Below are 14,354 nucleotides of genomic sequence, written 5' to 3' on the forward strand. Positions count from 1 at the left end.
TCTATCATTTGAAGCTATTTGTTGTCCCATATTTTTTATATCCCAACGTTGACAGATATGGCATAACATTGCTAATCATTAAATAGCTATAGTGCTATCTGTTAGTTTTAACGTCAGCTAATGTTATGGAAGTGCATAGATGTTATGGAACATAGTAATAGTAATATAACTACCTCCATCATTACTTCCTCAAGCAAATGTGTAAATATTAGATATATTCAGCAATAACGTTAATTGCATTGGCATATTAATCTGACATTTTCCCAGCTTGTAGTAGTCGATCAAAAAGCTATTTAGTTTCTTATGACTATACACTAGCAGTGGAATTTACTGCGATGTGACGGGGCACCACCTGAAATCTTGCCTAGGGCGCCAAATTGGTTAGGGCCGGGCCTGCCGATGGTCACTCTGTCTGAGCTCCAGCGTTCTTCTATGGAGAGAGGAGAACCTTACAGAAAGACAACCATCTGTGCAGCAATCCACCAATTAGGCCTGTATGGTAGAGTGGCCAGAGAGAAGACACTCCCCGCCTGGAATTTGCCAAAAGGCATCTGATGGACTCTCAGACCATAAGAAACTAAATTCTCTGTCTGATGAGACTAAAATTGAACTCTTTGGAGTGAATGCCAGGTGTTATGTTTGGAGAAAACCCGGCACCGCTCAACACCAGACTAATACCATCCCTACAGTGAAGCATGGTGGTGGCAGCATCATGCTGTGGGGATGTTTTTCAGCAGCAGGAACTGGAAGACTAGTCAGGAACGAGGGAAAGATGAATGCAGTAATGTACAGAGACATCCTGAATGAAAACCTGCTTCAGAGTGCTCTTGACCTCAGACTGGGGCAACTGTTCATCTTCCAGCAGGACAATGATCCAAAGCACACCGCCAAGATGTCAATAGAGTGGCTTCACAACAACTCGGTGAATGTCCTTGAGTGGCCCTGCCAGAGCCCAGACCTAAATCCTAAATCTTTTGAGATATCTGAAAATGGCTGTACACCGTCGCTTCCCATCTAACCTGATAGAGCTTGAGAGGTACTGCAAAGAGGAATGGGTAAAAATTCCCAAAGACAGGTGTGGCAAGCTTGTGGCGTCATATTCAAAAAGACTTGAGGCTGTAATTGCTGCCAAAGGTGCATCAACAAAGTATTGAGCAAAGGCTGTGAATTCTGTACATGTGATTTATCAGGTTTTTATCTTTAATAAATTTGCAACAATTTCAATAAATATTTTTTCACATTGTCATTGTCGGGTATTGTGTGTAGAATGTTGAGGAAATAAATGAATTTGAAGATAAATAAATGAAGAAGGTCGCTGCTCGGAGTCTTGGCTGGGTCACTTGGCGTTTCTGTGTGGAGTTTGCATGTTCTCCCCGTACTTAAATGCTATGTACACTGTACATGGGGATTGTGATGTGGTGTTACATGGGAGACATGGGTTCTAATCAGGCCATATATGTGCCCCAAACCCTCTCCTCTCTCTTACTCCCATCATTTTCGGTCAAAAGAAAGGCATGTAAGAATAAACTGTTGCAGCAGGCCTGTTGTGAGATGCTTTGAATAAAACATCCACCGCAGACACATGCAAAAATCCAGCGGGATCATATGTGATGGATTAAGAGTAATTCACCCCCCAAAAAATGTAAGTTCTGTCATCATTTACTCACCCGTATGTCACTCCAAACCCATGTGTCTTGCTCTCTTCTGTGAAAGAAGATGTTATATAGGACTCATCAGCTCTATTTCAATTATTCCCAAGCCAAGAGGAAAAAAAACAAATGCAAGACGTTTATCACAGGAAATTTATATTCAAAACTGGAGAATGAAGTACTGTGAATGAAACAGGGACATAAAATGAATGGCATCCTTTTAGCAAATATAGACATACTGGATATTGGAATGACAAGGTTATATTAGGCCTCAAAAGCAGAACATAAATCATTCATTTGCTTCACAGGTCAAATTTTAAATATAAACAACAAAACAAACTGGCAAAATGTTGAACACTTTCAAAAAATAGTTACATTTTGAAGTCATTTAAACAAAGTGAAAACCTGTTAACTATTTTTGCGCTTAAATTGCACTTTATTTAAATATTAGCATTTAAATGGGTTTCATTTGAGAGAATTTTGTCCTGAAGGTTCTGAAAACACAGAAAAAGTAAAGGAATTACATTTTATAGGTAATTGAATTAGTTACTTACAACATTCTTGCATTAGATACTGTATAAAATTCAATCATTTAATATAAATCAATCTCGAGAAGCAGATTAATGTTGGCAAATAATTATATTTTTCAATTAATAAAACATTAATTGTTTATCAAGGCAACTGCATATGCTTCAGGGAAAAATGATTGTGAAATTAGTTCATGACAATACAAGGTATAAATCCAGAGATAGCAATCTTTTTATTCAGAAATTTTGCATATCAACTCAAATGTTTAACTTAAAAGATTATTTGTTTGACAACTGCATGTTTAAGATTATATGCTTTATCGGTTAAAATTTTTTGAATGTATGCCATATGATATTTATGAAATATGGTGTCAATTTTAAACCTTTTGTGTTTTGATACATACAGTTGAAGTCAGAATTATTAGCTCCCCTAAATTATTAGCCCCCCTGTTTATTTTTATCAATTTCTGTTTAACAGAGAAGATTTTTTTCAACACATTTCTAAACATATTAGTTTTAATAACTCATTCTAACTCAACAACTCATTTCTAATAACTGACTTATTTGATCTTTGACATGATGACTACTTTATATTTTACTAGATATTTTTCAAGACACTTCTTTACAGCTAAAGGGACATTTAAAGGCTTAACTAGGGTAATTAGGTTAATTAGGCAGATTAGGGTAATTAGGCAAGTCATTGTATAACAATGGTTTGTTCTTAGACAATCAAAAAAAAATTATAGCTTAAAGGGGCTAATAATTTTGACCTTAAAATGTTTTTTAGAAAAATTTTAAACTGCTTTTATTCTAGCCAAAATAAAACATATAAGACTTTCTTTGGAAGAAAAAATAATATCAGACTTACTGTGAGTTCCTTGCTCTTTTAAACATAAATTGGGAAATATTTAAAAAAGAAAAACAATTCAAAGGGCGCTAATAATTCTGATTTCAACTGTATATTGTAGTGGTGTTTGTTTGTGTAAACAAAAATTGTACATATAGTGTGAAATAGATTTATAAAAGAAAATGAGAGTGATATACAGCAGTGGTCCCTAACCTTTTTATCACCGCAGACCAATCACTGCTTGACAATTTGACCACAGCCCGGGGGTGGGTGTACATAGATTGCTAGGCGGCCATCAACCATTTTCTCAGAGCATAGCAATCTGATAAAACATTTCTGCAACTCTGATACTAGTTTTATTTATGGAGAAAATTGAAAAGCACTACAGTGTTTGGGTGTTCTGTGCTGGATATTATTGCCTGGACGGTGTGTGCGCATGGATGAATTTGCTCTTCAGTGTTTGGACTAAAACGATATAAAGAAATGTCCACTGTGCTGAGCGAGAGCGCTTCTTACTGAACAGCACATATCGATGACGTAAGTGTGTTCAGGCTCGAATGCAATGTAAGTGCGGGCTGTCGGGGGAGACAGGAGGGGGGACAAGTGTGCTTCAGCCTGGTTCAAGCCAACTGTACATAGTGTGAGTACAACCTAAAACATATGCTGGAATAGTTGGTGGTTCATTCCGCTGTGGCGACCTCTGATAGGAAACTAAGCAAAATTAATAAATTGGATAGTATGTGAATTGGGACGCAGAATCAGTGTTTGAAACAGTTGCTTGAGCAATTTAAGGCCTAAATCCCTTCTTTCTGAGTCTACTCTTCTCTGATTGGTCATATGGCCCCATCTGTTGTGATTGGTCAACTGCTTACACTTTGGGAAAAACAACCATTACTGAATTTCAGATTTGCAGCATTTGAAGCAGCCAGTGGAGATCACACACTGGAATTATGCAAATTTGTCTACATTGTCTACATAGGTTTATGCATATTACAGATGTCTAATATATTGACTTTATTTTAAAAGACTCCATTTTCTTTGATCTTTAAAACCGTGCAGACATTTTACTTTCACAAAGAGCCTCATTACACCCTACATGAAAGGGATTATTTTCATGTATTTACTCTGCAGTCCAGACTGTTTATTAGGCTGCCTAATGCAGGACATTTGCATCTCTAATCAAATCATGCTGTGGCCTTATTTTGAATCCAGTCACTCGTTGTTTCTACACGTCCGACGACGCAATGAAGTTATCGCTTGGAACGGCATGTCTGGTTGGCATGACTGCTGTCACTGAGAGGGTGGAGGTTGGAATGAATGCTTGTGTTTGTGCGAGTGGATTTAAGTCAGTGTATGTTCACTATCTAAAACATCTGCGCTTGTGAAGTTCAGGAGGAGCTCCAGATGGCATACAGACATTTGCCATATTCCTCAAGAGCCACATGCGCTCAAATCTATCAAGGACAGTTGAAACTTTGGTCAATGCATTTGTCAGCAAACATGAAGTAAAAATCTCGATATACATAGAGATTAGGGGTGGGAGGGTTCAGAATTGTCGGTTTAATTACAGTTAATTCGGTTTACATTGTAAAAGAAAATTCCTTATTGTAACATTTAAATGCCATTTAGAATTGAGCAAATCTATGCAAATGTCAACTTTGTCATGAAAATAACAAACAAATTTTCAACAAAATAGCTAAATGTTTTCTACATCTTTTTGTGTAAGCAAGTATTTGCCAGACCTTAAAAAATATTAAAAAATATCTGTCAATGTTTTCAAACAATTATATTTAATCATTTAATCATCTCTGTGAATTATGTTCTGAATTTTAACTGCAAATGTCACATGCATATTGCTGGAATTGCTCAGACACTGTGCTTGTTTTCATGTCAATTCAGAGAGTGTAAAAACCTGGTGAAAAGCAGTCAATATGAAGCAAAACACTCAGGATCCACACTACATTATTAATATGCATGCCCCAGAGTACGTGTGATTGGCCATTACATTTCCTAGTGAGATTACAACACTGATCATTACCCTTATCTTTAAGTTGATTGAGGCTTGTATTAAACATACCATACAGTTGTAGTCAGAATTATTAGCCCCTCCTTTTTTAAATATTTCCCAAACAGAAACAGAACAAAGAAATTTTCATAGTATGTCTGATAATATTTTTTCTTCTGGAGAAAGTCTTATTTGTTTTATTTTGGTTGGAATAAAAGCAGCTCTTAATTAAAAAAAAAATAATTATTAGCCCCTTTAAGGCAATTTTTTTTTCGATAGTCTACAAAACAAACCATCGTTATACAAAAGCTTGTCTAATTGCCCTAACCTGCCTAGTTAGCCTAATTAACCTAGTTAAGCCTTTAAATGCCACTTTAAGCGGTATAGAAGTGTCTTGATAAATATCTAGTCAAATAATCTTTACTGTCATCATGGCAAAGATAAAAGAAATCAGCTTTTAGACATGAGTTATTTAAACTATTATGTTTAGAAATGTGTTGAATAAATCTCTCTGTAGAAAATGGGGGGAAAAAAAATAAACGGGGGCTAATAATTCTGACCTCAACTGTAAGTTCAACTTTTACTTAAAAAGAACAGTTTTCTGAAGCAGGCGTCTTATCTATTTACAGCTTGTCAGAATGCAAAATGTGGGAAATCCAAATTATAAATATTTTCAGTGCCTCTTGAAGAGTTTTATTGCATCTTTGCTAGTTTATCGTGTATATGGTGAAATTTGTTGCACATGTTTGTTATGAGGCAACATACATGTAAAATGGAGAATGTCCTATCAGCTCTTACTATCATTTTTCTGGAGTCAAATGATGACAAACAATAAAACGCATCAGTTTATGCAGAAATTAATTCCAAAGATAAATCAGATATTAATTCTGGCCTGTGATTTCATATATGATAAAACCATAGACAGTAAAATATATGGACATAGTATCCGTGACGTCACCCATAGGTTTCTAAACAACGCAAAAGAAGCTACAATTACGTTTCAGCGTCATCGCACCGACCGCAGAATACCAAACAAGGGCAAAGAGGCGGAGCAGGAGTGGAGCTACAAATGCATGCTGGCATTTGTTTGGCTGGACAAACGCTTAATACTTCATTACCTACGACTCGTTTGTGTCCCGACCACATGTTGTGTACTATATCAATAAAGTGTTTAGTCTTTAAAAACAATGTTGTAACATTAAGCCACTAAGCATTGTTTTTATGATGTTTTTCTACAGGAGGAAAGCGTGAATTACTTCCAAACACTTAAAATCTAGTCTGTGTTTATAAATGCAAGACTATGTATGAAATCCAGCCATAACACTGAATGACAACGTTTCAGGCGACTGCTTTTTAGCCTACAGCTAATCAATCTGTCAGACTCTAGAGTGCTTTACAGATCTAGAGAATATGATAAATGATCTTAAATAAAACAAATACATTCATAGAGATGGTGTAAGTATATAACTTCACTCACCTGGGAAATGGAGGCAACTTGAACGGTTTATAAGCACAATTAAGTGCACTCAGCATGCTATAGTATCTGGTAATTGCAGGAAATAATTCCACAAGGTAACTGACTGTGTAAAGAAACATTAAACAAAACAAAAATACGATGTATGTGCCGAGTTCAGCGGCTAGTAAGGTGACGAGACAGCAAGCAATGAGACCTAGCTGTCACTCAACTGGCCACATCCTTAATTATGCAGACTTAATAAAATGTAATAAAAACAAAACAGAGTTTTAAAAAATTTCACCCCCCTTAGAGTTGTCATGAAGGGTAATATTAGCTACACCGAAGCCATCTTTTGTACCAGGCTGCAAGCATGTTTTTATCAGCTGTAAAAATGGCCAATTTATTATTGCAGTCAGAAATGATCTGGATTTCCTGCAGCCAGCCCCTAAAGGCGAGTCCATGAATTGCAGTTATAGTTACTTTCGTATTGGCTTCCTGAGGGAAAGCAGGAGGTTGCCGCTTGGATAGAACTTAAGTTTAATTATTTTGCTTGTGTATTTCAGAGTATAACACAATGTATATGAGCTCATTAATATTCATGACCATTCAAAATATGGTTTAAACTGAGCTCTTTTTATTCTAGGAGTAATTCCTGTGGTTGTAAATGAGCATATAAAGGCACTTCTTTAGAATATTTGCTCTTAACTAAGCCACATACCTACTATGTAGATATTGGATAATTTATGTAACAAGTTGAATTGATATACTCTATGGCACCTTTAAATAGTGAGCTGTCCTTTAAAATAAAACTTAAATTTTCCATTAACTAAAAAAAAAACCTTTCTGCAGGTCAGCAGGGTTTACGTGTTGCAGTGGATGGGCACAGCAAGGCGATGAGTGTTTAACACGTAAGTGTCATTTTTCTCAATGTTGGGTCACTTGCTGAGTGTCACTTTACCTGATGTACATCTTGATTTTGTTCTTGTCCACTCAGCTCTCTGTGAAGGTAACTTCACGTGTAATGAAAACGAGGTTTGTGTCCGACCAAACGAATGTCGCTGCCGTCATGGATATTTTGGTGCAAGTTGTGACACAAGTGAGTTTATTTTTTTCCTTTTTTTAATTTAATTTCTAAAGATGCCCTGTGACTAAAATATTATTTTCATAAATCTATCCATTTATTAAATCTGTTTTGTTTAAATGCATCAAAATACATTGCCTATATTCACTGAGAAATTGATAAAAATATTCATTTTCAAAATAAAGTGTATATACAATTGAAGCCAGAATTGTTAGCCCCCCTGTATTTTATTTTTTTATTATTGTAGCCCCTGTTTATTTTTTCCCTAATTTCTGTTTAATGGAGGGAAGATTGTTTCAGCACATTTCTAAGCATAATAGTTTTAAAAACCTATTTCTAATAACTGATTTATTTTATATCTGCCATGATGACAGTAAATAATATTTTACTTGATATTTTTCAAGACACTTCTATACAGCTTAAAGTGATATTTGAAGGCTTAACTAGGTTAATTTGGTGAACTAGGCAGGTTAGGGTAATTAGGCAAGTTATTGTATAACAATGGTTTGTTCTGTAGACTATCAAAAATAAATACAGCTTAAAGGGGCTAATAGTTTTGTCCCAAAAATTACTTAAAAAAATTTAAAACAACTTTTATTCTTGCCGAAATAAAACAAATAAGACTTTCTTCAGAAGAAAAAAATATTATCAGTATTATCAATATATATATTATCAATATTATATTATTACATACTGTGAAAATTTCCTTGCTCTGTTAAACATCATTTGGGAAATATTTAAAAAAGGAAAAAAAAAATCAAAAGGGGGCAAATAACTCTGACTTCATCTGTATATATGTACAGTTACAGTACAGAATTATTACAATTATTTTTTTCTCTTTTTCAAATATTTTTCAAATGATGTTTAACAGAGCAAAGAAATTTTCACAGTATGTCTGATAATATTTTTTCTCCTGGAGATAGTCTTATTCATTTTATTTAGACTAGAATAAAAGCAAGTTTAAAAAATTTTAAACACCATTTTAAAAATTATTAGCCCCTTTAGGCAATTTCTTTCAATAGTCTACAGAACAAACCATCATTATACAATAACTTGCCTATTTACCCTAACCTGCCTAGTTAACCTAATTAACCTAGTTAAGCCTTTAACCCTATGATGCACTACATGGGCTAAATTGACTCGTCTAAGTTTATTTTTTCTATATCATCAAAGGGTAAAATTTAAGTTGTATATTAGTGTCTTGAAAAATATCTAGTCAAATATTATTTACTGTCATCATGGCAAAGATAAAAGAAATCAGTTATTAGAAATGTGTTATTAAAACTATTATATTTAGAAATGTGTTGAAAAAAAAAAAAATCTTCTCTCCGTTAAATAGAAAACAGGGAAAAAATAAACAGGGGGGCTAATAATTCTGACCTCAACTGTATATAATAATCCATTCAGCTACCTAATTTCTCAGTAACTTGCCTCTTTTGCTTGGACAATATAATCTAAAACCTGTGCATGTTTTTTTTCTCTCCTCCAGAGTGTCCTCCTCAGTTCTGGGGTCCAGACTGTAAAGGCATGTGCACATGTCACCCTAACGGTAAATGTGACGATGTGACCGGGAAGTGCACATGCTACCCAAATCGCTGGGGCGAGAACTGCGAGCATCCCTGCAACTGCCAGAGAGGAAAGTGTGACCAGGAAACGGGCAAATGCACCTGCCATGTGGGTTTCTGGGGGCCGCAGTGCAACAACAACTGCTACTGCAGCATCAACTCAGTGTGTGACCAGAACACAGGCCGCTGCATCTGTAATCCCGGCTGGTTCGGGAGAAACTGCGGCGCTCAGTGTACGTGCAATAACTCACCCTGTGAGCAGTTCACAGGCCGCTGCCAGTGCCGAGAGAAGCTCTGGGGTCAGCGCTGCGAACGGCAGTGCCAGTGTGGGCATGGGAAGTGTAACCAGGCAGATGGATCATGCACTTGTAAACCCGGATACAGGGGGAAGCTGTGCCGTGAACCATGTCCAGCTGGACTGTATGGACAGAACTGCAGGAACAAGTGAGGAAACATTTAATACAAATATACAGATTTTCTTATGTTACAGCCTTATTCCAAAATGGATTACATTCATTTATTTCTTCAAAATTCTACACACAATACCCCATTATAACAATGTGGAACAAAGTTTTTTTTTAATTGTTTCAAATGTATTAACAATAAAAAACCTGGAAAATCACATGTACATCAGTATTCACAGCCTTTACAGTGAAGCTCTAAATTGAGCTCAGGAACATTGTTTCTGCTGATCATTTTTGAGATGTTTCAGCAGCTTAATTGGAGTTCACCTGTGGTAAATATAGTTAATTTGACATGATTTGAAAAGGCTTACACCTGTCTATATAAGGTCCCAGGGTTGACAGTGCATGCCAAAGCACAAACCAAGCGTGAAGACAAAGGAATTGTCTGTAGACCTCCGGATACAGGATTGTCTCAAGGCACAAGGCTGGGGAAGGTTACAGAAAAATTTCTGCTGCTCTGAAAGTTCCAATAACCACAGTGGCCTCCATCATCCTTGTGGAAGATGTTTGGAACCACCAGGACTCTTCCTAAAGCTGGCAGGCCATCTAAGCTGAGTGATCAGGGGAGAAGGGCCCTAGTCAGGGAGGTGAATAATAACCTGATGGTCACTCTGTCTGAGCTTCAGCGTTTTTCTGTGTAGAGAGGAGAACCTTACAGAAGGACAACCATCTGTGCAGCAATCCACCAATCAGGCCTGTATGGTAGAGTGGCCAGACAGACGCCACTCCCCGCCTGGAATTTGCCAAAAGGCATCTGATGGACTCTCAGACCATAAGAAACTAAATTCTCTGGTCTGATGAGACTAAAATTGAACTCTTTGGAGTGAATGCCAGGTGTTTCGCTTGGAGAAAACCAGGCACCGAACATCACCAGGCTAATACCATCCCTACAGTAAAGCATGGTGGTGGCAGCATCATGCTGTGGGGATGTTTTTCAGCAGCAGGAACTGGAAGACTAGTCAGGATAGAGGGAAAGATGAATGCAGTAATGTACAGAGACAACCTGAATGAAAACCTGCTATAAAGTGCCGTTGACCTCAGATTGTGCCGATGGTTCATCTTCCAGCAGGACAATGATCCAAAGCACACCGCCAAAATATCAATGGAGTGGCTTCACAACAACTTTGTGAATCACCTTGAGTGGCCCAGCCAGAGCCCAGACACAAATCCTATTGAACATCTCTGGAGAGATCTGAAAATTGCTGTACACTGTCGCTTCCCATCCAACCTGATAGAGCTTGAGAGGTATTGCAAAGAGGAATGGCCACAAAATCCCAAAGACAGGTGTGCCAAGCTTGTGGCATCATATTCAAAAAGACTTGAGGCTGTAATTGCTGCCAAAGGCACCTCAACACAGTATTGAGCAAAGGCAGTAAATACTGATGTACATGTGATTTTTCAGGTTTTTTATTTTTAATAAATTTGCAACAATTTCAAAACATATTTTCCACATTGTCATTATGGGGTATTGTGTGTAGAATGTTGAAGAAATAAATGAATTTAATCCATTTTGGAATAAGGCTGTAACATAAAAATGTGGAAAAAGTGAAGAGCTATGAATACTTTCTGGATGCACTGTATTCACCTCTTACATGCATTATAGAATATTGCATGAAAAAATGCTTAATAAAACCACCAAAATGCCCATGTATTTTAAAAAAGCACATAAAAAATGTCCTCAACTGAGTAGGATAAAGTCTTTGGGCTTTATTTTAACGATCATCATAGCATGCATTAAACCAATCAGATTCTCATCTCCCATTCCCTTTGGGAGTTGAGTCAGTTGCGTCACACCATGGCCCATTTGCTATTTACATGTTGGAAAACTGAAAAACTGTACGCTTCACTAGCGAGAAAACCGTTAAACTTAGCTTCAGCAGGTTAGTTTACTCCTTTACTTTCGTAGATAACCGAACAGTGTTGTACGCACTCCTCTGAAGACCTCCATTTGCCTACATATTTAATTTTGTTTGTTAAGCGCAACGATTTGTTTTAAAACAGTTTCTAAATTCAGTTCTAATTTCTTAATAATAATGAAGTATGACTAAAAAAACTTGCTTTTATTAAAGCAAATATAAATATGCATATAATAATACTGCTAATAATAATAACATTAAACAAATGCAAATTGTGAATAATAAACTGTAAACACATCTGAATTGCTGTTTTAGTCTTTCCAAAATCCCCCAGCCAAAGCCTGTCTTCAAATTGGTTCAGTATTATTTGCTCCAAAACTGTGTTGGGCGTCTGCGCTCCTAAAAAAATGTCTCATACCTCCAAAAGCCACCATGTCTTCATTTTGTTTTGTCTTCTGAGGCACAAGTAATGTATTATGTATGAAAAAAGGCTGACAGTGGCTTGTACTACTGCAGCAAATTCCATTTTTCTTTTTGATATTTGTTACCAGTTTATCAGGAGGACACGATTTAGTTTTTTTACTTTGTTTTTACATTTGTTTTCATTCACTAATGTTTTATGCAATATTCCAGTTGTAAGCATAAAAAAATGAACATCTTTGGATGGAAACAGACGTAATCTGAGAATTTAACTGAAAACAAACAGGATGTGTATTTTCAGATTTCAATTCTAGATTACAAGGGCAAACTTTTTTTTTTCTCCTAATGACGTCCACAGATGAATTGTTCACCACAAAAGTACAGTAGCAATGTGAGCTAACAAAATCATAAGGTTAGTTTTGATTTCATTTATACTTTAAAGAGATGAATTGCATTTTAAAATACATTAAGAGAAAAAACAAAGAAGCTTTGCATCAAAAGATTAAACTACATTTCTATATACTGCATATTATAATATTACACTTTTCAAATTTCAGTAGATTTTTTTTGATCAGCAGTGCATTTGCAGAGCTTTAAATTCAAATGTTTTTATAGCAGTACCTTGCTCTCTTCGTTTTTGGCTGACCGTATGTGCTCCCTTTTCACTTGTTTTAGATGTGGTCACTGTAAAGGCCAGCAGCCCTGTAAGGTGACAGAGGGTCACTGTGAGACTTGTGAAAGCGGCTGGAATGGGACCAAATGTGATCAAATCTGTGCAGGAGGCTACTTTGGAGAGAACTGTAAAGATCAGTGTCCACCATGCAAAGACGGTCACTTCTGCAACCGCATCGATGGAAAGTGCTCACACTGCAACCCCGGCTGGATCGGAGACCGGTACGCTATAACTATAGATAAGATTACTATTCAGTTCAGTTCATAAAATTAAAAAATAAATAAATAAACAAAGAATAAAATAAAATATAACATAAATTAATTAAAAATAATAACATAAAAATAAAAAAGAATAAAATAAATATTACATTAAATTATATATATATATATATATATATATATATATATATATATATATATATATATATATATATATATATATATAGTTGACTAAATAATAGGATGGTCATGTACAACCACTTGACGATGGTCACCTATATACTTTAAGTCAAATAGCTTCTGTTTTCTTAGTATTTATTTTTAACTTATTTTTATCACACCAACTAACAAACCTGCTATTTTCTGACTGGTAAATGCCACTAATATCGTCACTCATGCTCAAAAAGCACATTCAAAAGAATAACACAACTTTCATGTTGATGTCACTCGAGTGTCTGATGGGGATCATATTTACCATCAATAAAATTGTTTTCGACTAAAAAAAAACTTTTAAGTACTCCTCACATTGATTAATTACAATAGATGGGCATAGATTGTGTTTTAATTTAGATTAAACTTGAATTCTGCCAAAGACATTCAGAATATGTGTGCTACCCAAGTAATAAGTCTTTGAGCACGGGTTTCTCAAGCCAGGTGGTGCATTAGACCAGGGGCTCATCTCCAAAATGTATCACAAACTGCTTGAGAAACTGTTCTACTATGACAATACTTGTACAATATACTTGTGTTTACTGACTGGTGAATTTTGAACTGTTGGCCTACATAAGCTCCAAACAGCGACCTTAATCCGACTAAAGTCATAACTGATCTAAACAGAAATGGAATTAAGACGTGGAGTATGCTGATATTAGTAGCATTACTGAAGTAAACACCACAATCAAGCTATTACCGTCTTGTAGCACTTTTCGCCATATTTTGCGACAAGAAACACAGATGCGGCTGTCAGTAGAGGACTGCGTGCAAGCACATGCACGCACGCACACACACACACAAATCACAAAATGAGGAAGTTTTTTTTTTCCCTTCCATTTAAGCACGCGCGTTAGTAAATTCAATAACACTCTCACCAGTCCTTACTCCTCATTTGCGTCTAATACCCGAGTTTGTAATGGGGCATGAATGAATCGTTCATGATTTAAACTGAAACTGCCGAACTGCAGTTAAAGCCAAGCATCCTGCTGATTTGATTCAGAAAGGCACTTTTTTGTCTGACGGCTCACCGGTCAGGTATACATCCGGGCTAAAATATCAAGGTGAAAGTCACCATAGATCGTGTAGAATAGACCCAGCTCCCAACCCAACCTTGAGAATAGATAAACGCCGATATTTATTTAATTTTTTTTTTTTTTTTTTAAATCGCTCAATCAGCGCAGCCTGTTAAGGCTGATAACGGCGCATCACTATTAATGACCCAAGGTTTTATCATGTTTCTTTGATTAAATACAGATTTTCATTTTTGCATGGTTCAAGTGACTCAATTCCGATTTTTTCTCCCATGTGGCACAGATCGGATATGGCCCATGTACGTGTAAACAAGTAAAAAATCACATGGATTGCGATTTACTCAAATCA

General features: G+C 36.2%; 1 protein-coding gene and 1 long non-coding RNA gene across 2 annotated transcripts in view; one reads left to right on the top strand and one right to left on the bottom strand.

Annotated features, from left to right (window-relative positions):
* The window catches only part of scarf2 (scavenger receptor class F, member 2), a 75,950-nt gene that overhangs the window by 11,843 nt on the left and 49,753 nt on the right, over positions 1-14,354 (top strand). The window contains exons 2-5 of the mRNA XM_087253159.1: positions 7,334-7,392; positions 7,479-7,580; positions 9,055-9,574; positions 12,546-12,764. Of these exons, the coding sequence (XP_087109285.1) occupies positions 7,334-7,392; positions 7,479-7,580; positions 9,055-9,574; positions 12,546-12,764 (900 nt within the window). The remainder of the gene's footprint in view (positions 1-7,333; positions 7,393-7,478; positions 7,581-9,054; positions 9,575-12,545; positions 12,765-14,354) is intronic.
* LOC141385763 (uncharacterized) overlaps positions 1,668-14,354 on the bottom strand; it is a 163,528-nt gene continuing 150,841 nt past the window's right edge. The window contains exon 7 of the long non-coding RNA XR_015490848.1: positions 1,668-1,704. This is a non-coding gene — a long non-coding RNA (uncharacterized LOC141385763). The remainder of the gene's footprint in view (positions 1,705-14,354) is intronic.

The sequence above is a fragment of the Danio rerio genome, chromosome 5, assembly GCF_052040795.2.
Source record: "Danio rerio strain M-AB ecotype USA chromosome 5, GRCz13ab, whole genome shotgun sequence".
Lineage (NCBI taxonomy): Eukaryota > Metazoa > Chordata > Actinopteri > Cypriniformes > Danionidae > Danio > Danio rerio.